The sequence below is a fragment of the Leuresthes tenuis genome, unplaced genomic scaffold (genome assembly GCF_036924035.1).
Source record: "Leuresthes tenuis unplaced genomic scaffold, fLeuTen1.0.hap1 SCAF_17, whole genome shotgun sequence".
NCBI lineage: Eukaryota > Metazoa > Chordata > Actinopteri > Atheriniformes > Atherinopsidae > Leuresthes > Leuresthes tenuis.
In genome coordinates this window covers 8,750,484-8,770,939 of record NW_027325371.1, presented here as the reverse complement: position 1 = coordinate 8,770,939, position 20,456 = coordinate 8,750,484, and the positions used below count along the sequence as shown (strand labels likewise).

The 20,456-nt window shown below is 37.3% G+C and overlaps 1 protein-coding gene across 1 annotated transcript in view; it reads left to right on the top strand.

The window, feature by feature from the left end:
• The window catches only part of elfn1a (extracellular leucine-rich repeat and fibronectin type III domain containing 1a), a 70,828-nt gene extending 65,844 nt beyond the window's left edge, over positions 1-4,984 (top strand). The window contains exon 3 of the mRNA XM_072369607.1: positions 752-4,984. Within this exon, the coding sequence (XP_072225708.1) occupies positions 1,137-3,503 (2,367 nt within the window). The 5' untranslated portion in view covers positions 752-1,136 and the 3' untranslated portion in view covers positions 3,504-4,984. The remainder of the gene's footprint in view (positions 1-751) is intronic.
• Positions 4,985-20,456: the final 15,472 nt, after the last annotated feature.

The window sequence follows — 20,456 nt, the reverse complement described above, 5'->3', positions numbered from 1 at the left end:
GGTAAAAGTTATGAGAGCTCCAATCTTTTGGGGTATCTAAACTTTTTTATTGAGTTTCTTTTCATGTTTTCTCTTTATATATTTACTGAAAATAAAATTCCAACATGCTTAAAGTGATTATCTTTAACTGTAAGCCTTTCAGAGTTCAGTTCTGCCTCTATTCACATATCCACAGAAAATTTCTCCAGCGTTACCCAAATAGGTAACTTACCCTAACCCTAACCCTACATGCTAGCATTGCATTTGCTTTGGTAGGGTTAATACCTTCTCAGAAAATATTTTTCACATTTTTGAACAGTCATTTTCTTCTCCATGTTTCCAATATTTCCTGCTATCCAGTCTTCAAAAAGATTTTAATCTAAGCATAAAGGTTTTCACTGAAAAATGCAAAACACATTGATCCAAATGATCCCTTTACATGGTCCTGTATGTGATTTAATGCAGCTTCTTAACATGCAGCCTGGTAGTCCTCAGGTTAATGGTGTGAAAAGAGGAACCCTGCTTTTCTCAACCTGTCAAGTGGTAATTGGCCAACGGTTTCTTTTAATAGCAGCCTGCCACAGGGACTGCAAACACCTCTTAAACTGTGTACAAAATAATTGGTGGAGCACAAACAAGAAGGGCTTGAGTCAACACATATCCTCTCTTTGAGTGTAACATTTCAGTACCAACACATGCAACATGAATATGTCTTGAATCTGAGTGAAGGGGGCTTAACATCAACAATTTTTCTCTTATCTCTGTACTGCAGGTCAATCATCTGGGCACATGAGAGAGACAGAGAAAGGAGGAAACCATCAGAATCACCAAGATGAGACCATTTAATGATGGTAGCCCCTAAGGAAAAAAGCACAAACCAAGCTGAGGTGGTGAAATCTCCTTCTGAATACTGCCAGAAGTTCACAACTGACAAATCTCAATGAAACAAACTTGAGGAAGATACCCAACATTTGTCTGTCTTGTACATGGGGACAACATCCATCATCATACATCCATCAATGAGGACGAAACAAATTAAAAGGTTGTTTCTGGCTCTGAGAGCAGTTGAACATCCATCTGATTTGCTGACAGGATTGTATAAGAGGTACTGACACAACAGTGGTATCACCACTTCTTTAATTTTTTTGGCCCTGCTCATGACTCTCAGAGAAGCACCAATGGCCTGCAGCTTAGGCATGGTGATGAGTGCCTTGTTTTGGTCTGTAGCCATTGTTTATTTGACTCATATTGACCGAGTCAGTGGAGACTGCTGGCTAATTGAGGGTGAAAAGGGCTTTGTATGGCTTGCAATTTGTAGCCAAAACCAACCACCTTATGAGGCTATCCCACAGCATATCAACAGCACCATTGTGGACCTTCGTCTGAATGAGAACAAAATCAAAAGTATCCATTATTCTGCTCTCAGTCGCTTTGCCAACTTGACCTACCTGAACCTGACCAAGAATGAAATCTCTTACATAGAGGACGGGGCCTTCTCTGCTCAGTTTAACTTACAAGTCCTTCAAATGGGTTTCAACAAGTTGCGGAACTTGACAGAGGGGATCCTCCGGGGTTTAGGAAAGCTGCAGTACCTCTACCTCCAGGCAAATCTGATTGAGACTGTGACACAAAATGCCTTTTGGGAATGCCCCAACATAGAGAACATTGATCTCTCCATGAACCGAATCCAGCAGTTAGATGGGTCCACATTTACCACTTTAACCAAACTTACAACTTGTGAGTTGTACACCAACCCATTCAACTGCTCCTGTGAGTTACTGGGATTTGTGAAATGGCTCTCAGTTTTCCCTAATCGGACGAATGAGCGGATGGTCTGCGATTCCCCACCTGGTGTCTCAGGTTACAGTTTATTGAGCCAGAATCCTAACAATCCAACGTATCGAAATGCACTTCACATGCTCACTACTGTGTGCACTGATGACTATGTGACACCATTTATCCCTATTTCCATTGAGTCTACAACATTACCACCTGACTCCACTCTTTGTGGGCTGGAGGATTGTCCCTCAGGCACAGAACCAGAAGACATTACAGCCAGTACAACTGAAAATGACGTGCAAGTAATCCCTTTGATGAAAGTGAAGCAAGTAACAAACACAGGTGCCACCATCACAGTTCAGATTCCTCAACCCTACAAGAAGATGTACATCCTAGTTCTTTATAATAACAGCTTTTTCACAGATATTCAAAACCTGAAAGACATACAAGAGGACATTGAGCTAAAAAACCTGAAACCCCACACCAACTACACGTACTGTGTTGCTTCTATACGTAATTCTCTTCGACACAACCATACATGTATGACAATCTCTACTGGCCCATGGAATGGTAAAGACAAAGCTGTGAACAATGCAACTGCTACTCACTACATTATGACAATTTTAGGATGCCTCTTTAGTATGGTGATTTTTCTGGGAATTGTTTACTACTGCTTGCGAAGAAAGCGTCAACAAGATGAAAAGCACAAAAAATCAAGCAGTCTGAAGAAAAATATAATGGAACTCAAGTACGGACAAGAACTGGAGGCGGGGAATATTTCTCGGATGTCGCAGAAGCAGTTGTTGGCCGGAGAGAGCATGGCACGTATGCCATACTTACCATCTACTGGTGAAATGGACCAGTACAAATTTCAGGAGATAAGTGATACTCCCAAAATGATCAAGGGAAATTATATGGATGTGCGAAGTATGGACCATCATGAGCGAAGGGAGTGTGATATGGGAATGCCTGGAAACAGTCAGGGGTCAGTGGCAGAGATTTCCACCATTGCAAAAGAGGTGGATAAAGTAAATCAGATAATTAACAACTGCATAGATGCTTTAAAGACAGAATCCACCTCATTTCAAGGGGTAAAATCTGGAGCAGTGTCCACTGCAGAGCCTCAACTTGTACTAATATCAGAGCACCCGCAGAGTAAATCTGGCCTTCTGTCTCCAGTGTATAAGGACAGCTACCACCACTCTTTGCAGAGGCATCGGACCACTGATGTCTCACCAAAAAGGCCCAGCACTGCCACAGGAGGGCCCATGCGTAGCCCCAGGCCTTATCGCTCTGAATCCAAGTACATAGAGAAAACTTCCCCGTCTAGAGAAACCATCCTCACTGTAACACCTGCTGCCGCTATCCTGAGGGCTGAGGCAGAAAAGATCCACCAGTACAGTGACCACCGGCACTCATATCCTGACGCTCAGATCGAGGAGCTAGAAGGACCCGAAAGCCACAAGCTGTTGGAGCCTCTCACCCACTCCCGCTCCAGAGACTTAGCATATTCCCAGATGCCATCCCAGTATCACAATCTAAGCTACTCCTCCAGTCCTGAATACTACTGCAAGCCTTCACATAGCATTTGGGAGCGATTCAAACTCCATCGGAAACGGCATAAAGATGAAGAGTACATGGCTGCAGGGCACGCACTGCGTAAGAAAGTCCAGTTTGCAAAGGATGAGGACCTGCACGATATTTTAGACTACTGGAAAGGCGTTTCAGCCCAGCATAAATCATAACCCATTTAGGTGTTTTTAAAATGGACCTAATGTTGCAGACACAAGAACCTCATCTGACAACTGAATCAGTGGATTCTTCCATATTATAATTAACAACTCACTCACTTGTATCACATTATCTTTTGACTGTGAAGAAAGTGGGGTGAAGATTTATTAAATTTGTCATATTATGTAAAGAATTCATCAGGAAAAAATATATATTGCAAATTAATAATATATATGTTACAATGGATAATAGGTTTTGGGTATCGCATGGCCAAGTCCTGTGACAGTGGATTTGCTGTTGTGTAATATGAAACTACTTATGAAGATACTGAAACCTCGATATTTTTTGAAGAACTATCTGGACCCATTCAAACAGAACACCATTTTCTTTCTTCCTTACATAAATTGAATTCAAAACTATGTACAGATATGGGTTTCTATATTTGCAATGTTTGCTGTGTAAATGGTAAAATATTAGTTGAAGAATCAGGTTAATCAAATGGACCGCTGTTCATTGAGATTAACTTGGTTGCTGAAGAATGGCAAGTCCTACTTTAAACTTGTCGGAACATTTGTCATTTTAACCATCATCGCCTGTTTTTTTTCTATTATTATCAATGTTATTATTATCCTTTTTATAGCTTTTACATGATTCAGATGGATTCAGTTTTAAGTCCCCTGAATCACACTGTGCAGTATTCACTGGATGGATTCTGTCAATCTTCCCGCTGGCAAAAGTGCAGTACAGATTAAGCTGTGGTGAACATCTCCTTCACAGGTTTCACTAACCAACATTTGTTTATTTAGTACCAAAGTAGAAAAAGCTTAAATGTTTACAATATTTCTGCACAGTCTGGGAATCACACAAACATACAGCAGTAACTCTATGTAAGTTTTTATTTTATTGGTATCTCCCTCAAAAGAAAAGAATAGTATCCATCCACAGGGTGATATACAAAAGCCTACATTTTATCACTAGTACTTCAAAAGAAAGGCAGCTGTACTTTGTCACTTGTTGCTAAAGTACACAGACAGCTGTTCTGCCCTGCAGGGGAGCCCGATGGATGAATGTAATAAATATGTATTCAGATCTGTCTATGGCAGCTTTTATGTATATTTTCAAGGAAATATTTATGTCATGCTATTAACGATGTATTTTTGTTTTACTTTTGCTTCAACATTTCTCCCAGTGTATTATATTTCATACTGTGTGACCCAACCAATGGAGGAAAAGTAGTTTGCTATTTCGGATGGGCCTTGTTGCTTGCTGAGAGGTTAAATGTTATTTTTATCTGCTTAGGCTGTTAAATCTTTTTGTATATTATGAAAGCTAAGTACCAGGCAAATATCAACATGCTAGAGTAAAATTTGAGAATGTGAAACTGAATCCTCTGACTTAATGGCTGTGAATTTGTATTTCATGATGAAATGAAAATTGATGCTTTTTCTTTGTAAAATGTTTATATATTTTATTCAAACCAGGCTCATGAAGATTCATCACACATTTCTGAATTATTAATAAATATCTAATCTGCTGCTCATCAGAGGAATTGTTACAATGTTAAAATGTATCATTTACATGGGATTTGGGTTTATTAAAAACATCTCTTTGTGATGACACAATTTAACTTGAGATTAGTCGTTTTTAATTGTTGTGATTGCGATCACTTAAGTACTGTTTTGCATACAGCTACGACCCAATCACAAAAAAATGATATAAAAACAGATTTAACCTATTTGCAAAGCTCATGAGATCAAATCAAATTCAAAATAGAAGAGATAAAAACATACAGAATTTTGTAAATGAGACATTTTACTATTTCATGATCAATATTAGCTCATCTTGATTTTGATGGCAGCAACAAGTCTCAAAATAGATGGGCAGAAGTTAGGCAATCTGCAAAAAAAATGGATCTACAAATTGTTGAGCAATTCTAAACTATTGTTCTTCAACTTCAGATTGTGAATACTGCTAATATTCCATCAACCACAGTTCATATTATCATCAAAAGATTCAGAGAATCTGGAGACATCTCTGTGTGCCAACAATTAATCCTGAATGCCTGTGATGTTGCTCTCTGCTGGTGCTGCATTGAAAACAGGCATGAGTCAGTTAATCACTGCACAGGCTCAAGAACACTTTCAGAAATCATTGTCCATGACCAAAGTTCACTCCACCATTCACAAATGCAGTTTAAACCTCTATCATGCAAAGAAGAAGACATATCCAAAGCTTTCTTCTGTTAGCCAAAGCTCATTTGAAATTAAGCGAAGTGGCAAACCGTTCTGATGTCAGATTAATTACATTTTTTAATTATTTTTGGAAATCATGGACGCTGCATCCTCTAGACTAAAAAGGAGAGGGACCATCCAGCTTGTTATCAGTGCTCAGTTAAAAAAAACAGCATCTCTCATGGTATAGAGGTACATTAATAACTATGGAACTGGCAACTTACAAATCTGGCACCATCAACACTGAAAGGTATATACAGGTTTTAAAGTAATATATGCTCCAATCCAGTCATCTTTCTCAGGGAAGGCTTTGCTTATTTCAGCAAGACAAAAATGCACACTGTGTCTATTACAACAGCATGGCATTGTAGTAGAAGAGTCTGGATGTTGGACAGGCCTGCCTGCAGTCCAGACTTTTCACAAACTGAAATCACCTGATGCATCATGAAACACAACAAAGGTCAACCAGAACTACTGAGCATCTAGAATCCTCTATCAGTCAAGAATGGGACAACATTCTTCTCCCAAAGGTCCAGCAACTGGTCCCCTCGGTTCCCAGACTGTTTTTAATGGAAGAGGGGATATAACACCGTGGGTAGCATGGTCCAGTCCATACTTCTTTGAGCCGTGCACTGCCATCAAATTCAACTTGAGCTAGTATTTTTTGTGAAATATCAAAATAACTCATTTTCAATATTTGATATATTTTCTATGTTCTATTATGAGTAAAATACAAATCTTGTTGTATTCCATTATCATTAGCATTTTACACAACGTCCAGACATTTTTGAATTGCTGTTGTTCTACATATAGCTACAGGACTTCCTCTTAAATTTTCTGTCCACTACAGTCATTTTTATTGTTTTTCTTTCTGAAAGATAAAAGTTGGTGGCACCAGTTTTCCAGTCTAGAACCATTAAGGAATGCTGAAGAACAAAAGAAAAATATGACATGATTTAAAGAGGCCAGTCAAACTTCACCAAAATCAAAAAGAAATTATTTCCAAATGAGGAAAGATGCAATTCCATCTATTTATATTAGGAGTATTGAGACAACTTTGCATTGGTTCACATAAATTTGCAATCTTTCCCGCATTTTAAAATCCCTTCCACAGGCTCTTTATTCAAATGCTTTATGTCTGTCATCATTAATTCACCTTTTTCCACTCCACTTGATTCTGTAACCTTTCCATCTAGACAAATGTAAAAATGTGTTTACTTTAAAATAAGATTGATTACTCTGATTGTAGAAAGAACTTTTTCCCTGAATGTGTGGTGGCTTGTACCAAACAGTACTATATTGCCAGAAAATGCTCCAGCTAAAATATATTTTGGATTTTCTTTTGTAGAATGAGCATAAATGTTTGTTTCCAGCTGCAATTTCCACAGGAAAACTAACCTGTTGTTCCACCTGCACCTCTAATTTCAGTGGCTAAAATTACACTAGTAATTAGTGACCTTCACTCTTCGGTAAATTGATACCAAAAAGTAAGAGCTGATTAATTTAAAAACATGATGATAGGGCATACTTTTTCAGTTTGTGTATGAGATCTGATAGTGCTCCAAGCTGCTTCACTATTTCATCAATAATTTTTCTGATGACATATTTATATTGACTGTGTTCTGTAAGCAAATGTAGGTATTTATCTAAACCATTTGTATTTTTTTCTGTCCCAATATTGTGTCCATCTCATAAGTGTGTCACAATGCTGTCATTATTCATTAATGTGAAATGAAACATTCATGAGCCTGATGTGAATGTCTTATGTAAGCACCATATTCAGTGTTAACTGGGTTGTCTCACTTAATATTTCAACCGCCTTAAAATTTTGAGATTTGTGTACAGGTGTAAATTTCCTTTTATGTCATTTCCAGTGTTGATACTGTTGTTGAGTCTCCATTTGTTATTTTTATAAAAGCATTTCAGTATCGTCTGAGAGCTGTCAGGGTTCTAGTTCATTTAGCTAATTAGTAACATGTTTTATACTGCATATTGTAGCACTTCTGTGTCTAATAAGAGTTTAAAGTGTTGAGAAAACTTTTAGAAAGATCAACAGTTGTTTAAGTGCATCAAAAACAAGAGCACAAAAATTGTGTTTTTATTTTATTTCTTAATACTATGTTATCTGCTTTCAGACAAAGTACTGTGAAATAAAGTTAAGGGTGCACATTCAGTATACACTCAGTATCTTTATTATGAGTTTTTACGTTCATAACCCTTTTGAGCTACATTACATTTTCTATAAAATGACAGGTAAGGAGCACGAAATTCATAAAATTGTCATTAAATGCATATGAAATTACATTCCATTTCTAAACAATGCTATATTATGTTAAAATTTCAAACTGCGTAAAAATGCTGGATGTAGTTACTCACTATTAAATGTTAAACTGTTGTAAAGTCCAATTACGCCGAAGGCCACGCTGTCAGCATCCACTTTAAATCTATGGTGAAAGGTTTGAGTTCAGCCCAAGATACCACAAGGCAACTAAGTTAGTTTTGGTTTATTTCCTGTAAATGTTAATCAAGCTTTAGATGTACCTGCTCAGTTCTGTGAAACTGTATCATTAGCATACTGCAAATGAAAAGGGCAGGAAAAAATCGTCTATGTATCTGTCATTTATAGGCACAATGTCTGCTCTGGTCGCATTGTGCACATGCGACCTTGTGCGGATTTTGTGCATTTAATTGGTAAGCAGTTATGAAATAACTGTTTACTTAGTGAAACAGTGGTTATTAGAATAACCTAATGATTCATTAAGAGGAAAACAAACTATAGGCAAACTGGCAAATGAACCTCTAAGCCTGTCACCACTACCCACTTGTCAGTCACTAATACCATACTGTTTACGTCATTCAGGTCAGTCACAGCCATAAACTTATATCCATCCATCCATTTTCTATACCGTCAGTCCGTTAATCGGGTAGCGGGTGGGCTGGAGCCTATCCCATCGAAAGGCGGGGTACACCCTGGACAGGTCGCCAGTCCATCACAGGGCCACATATAGACAAACGAGACAAACAACCATACACTCTCACACTCACTCCTACGGACAATTTGGAGTCACCAATTAACATGCATGTTTTTGGACGGTGGGAGGAAGCCGGAGAACCCAGAGAGAACCCATGCATACACGGGGAGAACATTAAACTTATATCTCACTGATAATATTTACACCATTAATTGTGTTAATATTTACTTAATGACCAACACAATGATCAGAGGGAATGTAATTAGCTAATGATGCGATAATTGTTCATGAGTAAAATGGATTGACTTTGCATTTCATGTGAGAAGTTGAATAGAAGCGTATTAGAGCCATCACCTGGTTAACTTCAGTGGGATTTCACTTTAAAGCTACAGTGTGGGACTTGCAAATAAATTAACATTTGCTGTGTTCAAGCCCTTGCCAAAGGAGTTCACACAAAGCCAATCAGCAGTATACAGAAATCATTCTATATTTTACAGTATATGATTTACTTTCATATGCCAAGTTAGGATAGACATGATGGACACCAACTCATGTTGAAATGTTCAAGAAAAGTTTCAGATGCTTCAGAAAAAACTTGTTGTTCAGAAGTGAACTATGTAACCATGATATAAACATGATACACATTAAAAATGCTGTGATGGGGATAGCTAGAGATTAAGCAATGCTTTGATTCCCATACTGAAAAAACTCCAAATGTGTTTTGTACTTGCATGTAAGACATAGGATGAAGACAGCAAAAGCTCAAGTTTATTTCAAATGTAGGTGAGGAACAGATGTTTTATCTATAGAATTTCCCCCGCAAACAATGATAAATGAGCTGAATCGCATCCAAAAATATATTGCAGCCATGACAGGAGGATGGCAAGCATTTTTGTCCCAACCAGTTTAAAAGCATGCTGCAATATGTCCACCCATTTTAATGGAGAAATTTGTGCTGTAATTTTGTTAAATCTGATTATGCCAGTGTGTATGTCGGTGGTGGTCATATTAAGAGTGTGACATTTCAAGTCATACCCAACCCAAATCTACCTTACTAGCTCATCGTCGTACATATGTTTGAGTGCACATCAGATGTAAATCAGGTTTACTTGTACAGCTGCTAATGGTGAAGTAATGTAAACCACCCCCCCAAAAAAAATCCCTCATCTCCTTTCATGTTGGTCATGCTTGTCACTCGTTTTGATACAAACTCCATCCAGCAGATGAGTCTCCATCTACACCTCGTCACACATTTTAATGTGATTAAGGTGGTAATGACAGTGAGTACTCAGTGATGCATTAAGCTTCTTAATAACCAACTGTGTATTTTCTGGATCACATTAACGGTTTTGCTTTCTGAAATTTAAAAACTGTGTCACTTCTGTCATTTAGGATGAATTTCAAGATAAAGTTATTAAAAAACAACTATTTTTGGGCATCGGGTTATTGACAGAAAACTGTATCGATAGTTCATTTTAGTCAAAACAAAACACAGCTGAATGGTGTCCTGCAATTCCTCCAGTGTCAGGTTTGTTTGAACTTGCTATAACTGCAATGTTGGATAAAATCTGTTTTGCAGACGGACAACATAAATTTGTAGCTTGTGTAGAGCACTTCTGATATGTGGCTGATCTGGCTTAGGTTGATCTGCAGCAGCCCTAGAAACTCTATGTTGTTGTCAAATCATGAAATGACAGACATTTATTTACCCGGTGTCATTTTCCCTCCATAATGCTGAACAATAACTGTGGTTCTACATGGTTTGGTCAGAACTGGCATTGTGTAAACCATTAAGAAAAACTTAATTTAGTGTTTTTTGGTTTTATTTTGTGTGTGTGTTGCTGGGACCACATTATTTTAAGAATGGTCAAAGGGCCCTGTTCAGTTTTGGAGGAAATCATAGTTGTTTTCTGTTAAAAGTTAGTAATGGGGTTTTGGGTAAATTACCATTTAATTTGTGCACAGGAGTAAGGTTTCTAGTTGAAGCTAATGGATATAGACAATCAGTATGTTTCCATTAATTGAATTAAGGGTTATAGTTCAGATAGGTCATCTAATTAGAATACCCTCTGTGTTCCAATATACAAGCTCGGAAATCAAATCAATGTATTGATCAAAGTATGTCCAACTTCATTATGATAGAGGGGGATATTACCATTTCACTGTATTAATATTGGGCTTTTTCTGGCTCATATATCACATCTCAGACCAAAACAATTGACAATTAAGCTGATGGTAAATTGAAACATGCTGTACGGTGAGCTGGACAAATGAGATGCACTCTCTCCCTTGTGGTTATTCTCTGTTGGTAGCGGCTTTTTCTGTCACTTCTGGATCGAAGATCAGGACAGAAACTGTAGAGCATGCATTAAAGTTCTAGGTCAGTTTGAACCCAAATACATGTGGGAGCAATTTGTCTTCCAGCAGCATCATCTGGGTGTGCTTGTCTGACTTTGAATAATTCAATTTAGCACAACTTTAGTCAGGCTAATGTTTCCTTGTTTTTCAAAGTCCAGAATAGTCATAGTTAAATTATAATTCAATTTATTTATATGTAACATGTTTAAATACCACTGCAGTGGTAATATTTCATAAGAAAAATATAGTATTAATATATAAAGTAAAAATATATATGTATTTCTCTCAGGTTATAAAGTGGCGTCTTTCCTCATTATTTTACACCATTTGTATATTCAAAACCCCTTAACAGTCCAAAAGTCTCACTTTTTTTACTCTCATTTTTGCTTTTGACAAGCTACTGAAAATGTCCTTATATGGCATCCATTAATTCCTCCACAAATAATTGTTGAGAGTCTGAAGCTGAAAGGAGTCAATCAACAAGCTCCCATATAATACCATCTGGGAACTGCTTGTGACTACTTCAATTGTGTAATACTTGTTGTATACATCATGCATTGTGTTGCATTTCCTGAATGATGTGTGAATAAACTAAATTGAAACTCAAACTTTCCCCTAAAACATACTGAAGTTCAACAACAAAGCATCGACCATAAAGGTGTACTTTGCTTTACTCCTCACAGTCATCAATAGATTGTTTGCACTGCTGCTTTTTCTATTGCAATTTGCTTGTTAGGCTTGCCAGGAGGAAAATGAAGGGGAGAGACTGTGGAGCGCGTCAGCTTTGATTTGTAGCTCTTACTCACATCATTAGACAACAAGGAAAGTCTTTAAGGCAGACGTTACACAGACTCCACCCATAATTCCTCACTTAATCTTTGTTTGGTGGAAGCACTGACCTTAAAGCTACAACTTTGTTGTTTTCTAAAAATCAATCATTCTAATTCTAATATTAATAATAAAGAGTTATTATGACAAAGAACATATACAGTTTCCTCTCTCCAAACCATGTCTTGTGCCTCTAGGGAAACAAAGTCTCAAACTTGACTCGACATTTAATACCGCCATCTCCAGACACCAAAATCTGTGACAATGCAAAATGATGCAGATTAATAAGTGTTGTAGAATCGTAATTAAAAGCTCTTTTCTGAAGAATAGTTGGTAAAAAACTGAATAAAAAGCTGCACTTAGGCACAGACACTCTTCTTCAACAAAACAAGCAATCAGCAGGTCAACATGCATCTCAATTTTTCTCTTTTCTTTTTTTCATAGACACAAAAAGCATTAAGCATTAAATACAGCTCAAATGGGATACCTTGGTCAGGATCAAAGCATTAGAGAAATTGCCTAACCTCAATATACATTCCAGAAACACACACTTGCATGAATAAAAGTTTAGCTGGGCAGCTTTGCAACAGGGTTAACAGTGAGGATTTTTTGCAATATCCTAAATGGATTCATATGAGGCAACTAGACTAAAGCACGAACAGTGCTCAGTACCAAGCTGATTTTTTTTTTTTCTTTTTCTTAACCTGTTTTTTTTTAGGTGGGGATCTATCAAAAATGAACTATTCAGACCACAAGCAAGGACATACAGTATACTCTAGGTTTTTGTTTAGTGGGGAATAGTTAGCTGCCGAGTGATTTTTGACAAAGATCAAAGCTGAAGACTCTTATGTGAGAAAACAGGATACAATGTGCTGATCTAAGACACAGACATTTACCCAAGGGTTTATGCTGATCGTAGACAAATATTTTGTGAACACAGCACAGCAGCTGTATGATAATGTGACGAAACAAAAGTGTACCTAATCCCTGAACAGGTTTGCTCATGAGCTTTCTTCCCTTGAAGACAGACATTGTTAAAATAAGTAAAACCGTGCTCACAGCTGAGGTGGCACAGTGGAACATGAACAACAAAAGGAAACATAAATCACTGTTCACTGTAAGATCAGTTGCTTTTCACACATAAGTAGCCTTCTTGTCATCTTTTCCAAAAAGTTCAGCCAAGGAGAGCCTCCACGGCAGAGTGCATTAATCAGCTGTCGACAGAGCTCTAAGGCTATGAGTTTTAAGTATTTGAAGAAAGGAAACATAAAAAGTTTCTCAGCTCTTGTCAAATTCGGTGTCTAATTGGATATGGGTGATCGACTAAGAAGAGAGCATCCACAGTTGGCTCTAAAATGAGATCGGGTCCAAAGATCAAAGCTCAAGTAGCTGGTATAATTAACAGACTGAGCTCACATAAAGCTGCTTTGGAGGATGATGAAACAAGCTAATGAACTGCAGGTGAAGACATTAACCACCAGGTTCTCAGAAGAAAATACACTTTGTGAAGGACAACTTTTTTGCACTTATCCGAGTATTCAAGCGCAGTTTCTGGGTTCTTGTACTTGTTATAGTCTGGCTCTGAGAGCATATCAAATAAAGGGAGAAACATGAGGAAATAGCTCTTTTTTTCTTCTTTTTTAAAAATGTATTTCATGAAACAGAAACTGTAGTTCCCCTAGGCTTTGTGATGGACTGACGACCTGTCCAGGTTGTATACTGCCCCTCACCTGGTGGCACCTGGGGAGGGCTCCAGCTCTGCCATAACCCTTAATAGGATGAAGCAGAGGCAAAATCAGACAAAACTTAACCTTGGGAAAACCTCAAAAGTCAGACATAATGCACAGTTACGTCAGACCACATCATGACCAAAAGAGCTGTCTTATATGTCATAGAGACAATAGCCAGCTGCCTTCAATACACAGTGAGATCAGCCCTGCTCCAGGAAAACTGCTACATCATAAACCACACACTCAACTCAACGCAGACCCAACAATGATGCACTACAGAGCATTACAGATATTGTTCAACTTTTTAAACTTAGCTCGAACCAGTGGTCATAGAATACGATCAGACAGAACATGGACTTATTTCTAATGTTTCTAATTTGTAGAACTTAACTGGTCCTCTACTCTACTCTGCCTTCTCATTTGATTGTATTACATTTGGCGTATACTACACCTTGTACTTGACTCTGTTTAATTTTGACCTATTGTGCTAATTAGTGGACAATTTTAAGCACTCTGTCGTGTGAGCAAAACCACACCGCACTAAACAGCAGAAAAACAAGATGTTGTTGATCTTAGTTAAGACACTTCACATCAGAAACTGATATAAAAGGTGAACGTATAAAAACACAGAAACTCAGCTTGGAAAGAATTGGATGGAAACGAACAGTATATAGTGCTATAACTGATTGTAAGATGTAGTTCTTGCTTTTCTATATTGATTTATTTTTTCTATCCTCATGTAATACATTTTCAGAACATATTTCTCTGTTAAAAATAGAAAGATATCAAAATATAATATTAACTAATAAGAGTTAACTCAGAAGTGAAGGATTTGTCCGGTGTTTTTTCACTCAGTTTGAGTGTAAATGTATAACCTGCATCAACATGAAGAATGTGCACCACATTGTTCAGAGTTCTACCACAACACAATTGATGAAACTCATTACTGCATAAATGCCATGTTGAGCGCTGACGGTAGTATATCAGTATTTCAGCTTGAGTGTCATTTACATGTCTCGTGTGCAGTACAGGCAAATTAGGCTCTTTTAATCCATTTCCTCACACACGTGTGAAAACATTTAAATACAGTGGCGCTGATTCAAAAGATATGAGGAGAATTCAGTCTGGAGGTTCTTTTTTATTTTCAAAAGATTTCTTGCCTGCTCTAAAGGAATGTGTGTCAGTGGATGGGTAGGTAGATCTCATTTACAGGAATATTTCCATTTTGACAGAAAGTTTCATTAGAACCAAATCGACGAGAGAAGCAGGAAAAGGATGCTAATGAAATATATCAGGGAACCTTGATTGTCACTGGTCAGGCTAAAATCCTGCATACTGGAACAAAAATATATTGTAATTCATCTCTTGCTTCAAGTTCTGATCAGATGGATGAAGCCCTGTGACATATTGAATAGTATGCAACTTTGCTTTTGCAAAACCATGTAATGGTCATTGCTGTCATTTGTTACACACTGGTAATGCTACTGTGTTATACCATGAGACAAACACATTATCTCCATATGAGGACATATCTTTTCCTCAGAATCAGTTTCTGTTCAAAGACAATACTTTGAATTTAGTCTTATTAAGTCCTACTCATCCTAGAAAGCCGGGAGAAATAGAAAATGTATCAAAAATCAAAGTTTGGGCATTTAGAGTTTAAAACAGCTCAAAAGAGTAAAACATTCAGCAATGATCAAACTAGTTGTAGATTCATTTTCTATAAAAATTAAATTTCAATATGAAAGGATCATATGATGCATTTTCTTTCGAGACCCCTGACACCACTTAACAACTCAGAGGTCTTTAACGGGAGTTTATAGTACAGGTTAAAAGTGAAATAGTGTATTTTCACACCATTATCCAGAGCAATGGAATGGATTAACATCATGAAACCTGACCACAATGTTCTCCTAAGGCTAAAAGTAGTTTCTGTGTCAAAAATAAAGCAGGAAATTGTGTGAGTTTTAAAATACTGTAGCTGTAAAGCCTAAATCTACAAAAAAAAAAGCCAGTGAAACTGATCATCATAGAAAATGAATAAAAACAGAAAGTGCAAAGCTCAACTCTCCCATTAAAGTCTCAAACTTGACTCGACATTTAATACCGCCATCTCCAGACACCAAAATACATCTCACAAGGATTTTCAGTGTTTTGACCAGAAAACTGCATTTGATGCCCTGGGAATTAGAGCAGGTCAGACCATTGTAGCATATATAGACCATTCTCTACAAATGTATGCATCAGTGACTCTGATTGAACTTATGATCCTTTAAAGGGACCCAAAGATAAAGACCACTCTACGAGATACTATAAATAATCAAACTAGTTCTACCATGCCTATCTATAGCAGTATTTCTATGTACCTATATTGCTTCTTCAGTAATGATTTGAGTACCTATTTGAATACTTTATTCAAGCTTTTCATATTCAAATGTTGCAACAGTACGTGACTGATTGTCCTTACTGCTATGGCTTATGGCCCAGGAATAAGCATTGTGAGCGTATATATCATTTATTTACCAAAGGGTGTTGAAGCCTGTGATCTATGAGCACCTCTATGCTGATGGGTTGGAACTCTTCACTCTTGTTAAAAGAGATTCATGCTGATGGATGTTTCTGAAGCCAAAGAAACCTGGAACCAACTCATTAATATACAGCACAGCAGCTCAGGACGAAAGACTGTTGATCACCAAGCAGAGCAAGTGAATGATCCTTCAAATGAACAATGTGCAGAGGCAGGTCACAGGGACCACCAGTCAACAGTGCTGCCAGTGAAGAGAAGAGGAACTGCTGAGCACACTACACGTAGTACAGGAGAGTGAACGCCTCATTAAGATATGAAAGTGAGTGCAAATCAAAGACTCTGCATACACTAGTAAAAAAAAAAGATGCGCCCACACAGGCCACATGACTTTTGTTCACAGAACTTTCGCTTCTGGCAATAATGAGCCAGTCTGTCTTTTCCCCACTTCTTTGGTTCTTTCTATTTTTTTTTTTTGCCAAACAAAGACTCATCTGATCATAGTAGTGTACAGATACGAGGAGACTGAAGAAAACAGGAGAAAAATCAATGGTTTCATTTTTGAGAAAGATAAAAGCTCTTAGGCATCAATTATTTCCCTCTTGTCGCTTTATGAATTTGCTTACCACACAAATCAAAGGTGAGGGCTCCCTTGAACACACAATAAGCAGTATCAGTGTATTTTCTTTCAACATATCTAAAATTCTAATTATTGCCTGCAATAAAAGACATATGGATACAATGGTGTTTTACACTGGTGACATTTTTGAAAGGACTCGAATAAAGTAATTTGTTCAACTGAATTATATATTAGAACATGCTCTTAATAAATATTATATTGCAGTAAGTCGTTCATCAAAAGTAAATATTGCTTTTTTGTAAGTTATGATAAGTGGTGAAAACAGGCTTTTTTGTTATGCCAGTCTAAAAAAGGTGTGTCACATAAAGGTCACAGGAAAGGATGCATCAGACTAATGGTTAGATCAGAAGTATCCTCGTAATACTCAACATGGATCTCTCAAAAAATTCTCTTGCACAGAGAAAATATTAAAAGAACTCTGCATATGGCATTGCTGAATTTAGATGCAAAGTAATCCCAAAGAGGACTAATAATCAGACAACAAACACGCAAATGTATACCTTGAAAGTGCTAGTCACTCACAGTGAACAGCAGAAGAAGAAGAATTTTCCTATAATCCGATAATAATATCTTTTTAAGCCATAAAAAAGGAATTTGACCTTCAGCAAATGATTATGCTGTGCCTTGCCCTGAGAGGCCTATTCTCATGGCACAGAGGAGGCTTTATCTCTAAGTTTATCTCTGGCTCCAATAAATTTCCCTCTTTAAAAGAATAATGAAAACCATTAGACCGTTTGTCAAAACTATTATTATGAAACCGTTAAACAGTCAAAATAAAATGGTTGTCCCATTGCATACATCAAACAAAATCATTTTGAATTGGATTCAAAGGGGCTCACCATTGCCCTGTTAAAATGAGACTTCTGCAAGTGACATGATCTCACTCAGATTTTTCTGAGAGAACAGCTGTTTTTCCAAGCCCTTTCTGCTCACCAATTGAAGTTTTATTTTCAGCACACTTTCAGTTGACATTTTAGTATGAAATAAGAAATACAACTGAGGTGCTAAAACCTAGAATGGGCCATACGTAATCATTCAGCCAGATCTATGGCAACATAACATTTGCCTTCAGCCATAGAAGCTGGAACATGGCAGCTGAATAGGGACTTCTTTAGAATCTAAAGTAGTTTGAGTGAGTTCCAAGTAATAAAACTCGAGCATAGGCCCTGGTCAGTCATTTCACTTTGATGCTGCCCACTCTGGGTCAAGTAGTGCCACTGAATATAGGGGATGCCCTTAAACAGCACCTTTAAGTGCCTCTGCGGAACCTTTTAGGAAGACCAAGCTTTGTCGCTGCCTGCAGCTTGCTCTTTGAACTCCACTACTGTTCTACCTGACTCTTGTTAGTTGATCTGGAGAGGAGGGACCACACTTGAACGCTATTTCTGCAAACTGCAACCAGATAAAGTAGCTCAGTCTGTCTTTAAAGCTAGTGAAGCCAGTCACAAATTAATAGATTCTGTGCAATCTAAGCCTGAAAAGGTGACCTGATGCACAACACCTCTTAATCCCTCAATAGGGCTATCTGCCAGAGCATCCTATAGCTCCCTAGAAGCCTGTCGCAGGCATGCAGTGATACTGAAATGGTCAAGGAAGGACAGATTAAGAAAAGAGTAAACCAAGCTAAGAATGGACTGCGCTCAGGGTAACTAATTTAAACAAAGGGATAGAAAGGGCTTACAACTAACCAGGAAGAAAGGTATTGGCTTAGGTAGTGATAACAAAGGTATCAGACACTGCTTTGGTATTTGTATAATTAGTAGTGTAAAAGCAGCAATACTCATAAATTCTGAAAGTAAAATTCCTGTATTCAGAACCTTACTTTAAGAAAAAAACTGCATATTTCATAACTATGTATTCTACTGTTATTTGATGGTTAATCATTCTTTAATGGGCAGATTACTTCAATGTTGCAGCTGGATCTAATTTTACACACATTATATAGTTCTAGGTAGTTAAATCAATAATGATACATCTTATTTCAAAAGCTAACTTACATCTGCAAAATCTTAGGTTGTCTGTCCTTACAGGGTAAATAATCTTCAAAGCAGGAAAGCCTCTAACCACCTCTTTTCACAATATGTGATAGAAAACTGTAAGTTTGTTAACTGGTTTAGTTAGATAATTATGGAGATGTGAATTGCCAAGAAGAGCATCTGTATTATTATATCTCATTTAAAGACTAATGTACATCTCTGAAAATAAGTTTATGGCAGCAATCACCAACTGCAATTTAAGAAAGACAGGAGCACTTGGAACAACAATTTTTGTCGTAAAAGTATCAATTTTAAGAAATTATTTCTGCCTCAGCAGCAATTCATATTTTTAGAAAAACACTGGTCCCTAGAAATAGTGGAGTGTACTCTAACTGTATAAACTTATAGATATGTACATAAAGAAGTTTAAAACCACAGATAGATTTAAGAGTATAACAGTTCTTGGCATTCTGATGGATGTTAATCTGAAATGACCCATTTACTCACTGCTTCACACCAAGCACATCCACTCATCATAATGCTGGTGTCTGATGGTAACGGCCCCATTCTTGCTGTATCAATCATTGCATAAACAATTACTTGAAACATACGATTGGACAGACAGGACCATCAATTTTCATTATATCTATCACATTTTGATGAAGAATCTATCACTGGAATCTTCACTGAAGTCTTTCTCCATTCATTCTTCCACCTATAGCTGCCAGTATAAGCCTAGTATTTAGTCACCAAGGGAAGGATGAATCACAGCAAATGGATTCCCTTGTTACTGTAATCTCACAAACCTCACAAGAATCCAGCTGCCTTGCAAATCAAGCTAAAAGAAATGTGGTAGTGAAACAGTGGCAGGTGTCAGAGCTCTACATCAGGATAGTTTGCCTTTGCGGGAACAAGTTGCAACCATACCCACAGAGGACGGTTCTGTACTCCTCCATGTTTACCAAGCCTTGCCTATTTTCCAGTGATCCACTCACTAATATAGCTAACTCAAACTCTCCTATGCAGTTCTATTCCTACACCATATATATTATCTAAAGAAGAAAAATATCACAATTAACAACAAATATTTAGTTTTAGTCTCTTTAAAGCTGGAAAAATGACTGTTTAAATGTAAAAATAAACATTTTTTTGCATATATGTGGAAAATTTTGAAGTATTTAAAATAATCTTAAATATGAGCATGAGCAAGGCTCTTGGGTCTATTATCCACTTTAATGTGTGTGGGTATGCTTTAATAAAGTACTGACCATGTATTATTCATCTGTTAACTTTATGTGACTTCATTGGAGTAGCATTCACTGGAAGTAACCATTAAATATATTAGCACTATAAAGGGACCCTGGTCATAGTTCACTTGTTTGTTTTTGTCCACATGGACAAGGGTGAACATGCACAAATGTGCAATTTACATATTTACATTTCCTGCCAAGAATTTCACACTATTAAACTAATCCACAAGTAGTGATAGCGTGCCAAGAAAAACAAAAAAAAAGAACACAATCCACAAGCAAAAAATACCAGCAAAGTAGTCTTGGTACCACTGCCAAGTAACATGAATTTAAGCTTTGAATGTTTCAAAATGTTGCATTAGGAATTAAAAGGATTTGATATCTTTGTAAGGGATCAAGACTGCAGGAAACCACGTATAAAGAGTATATTGTCTATATTCGCAAGAAATCACATCTAA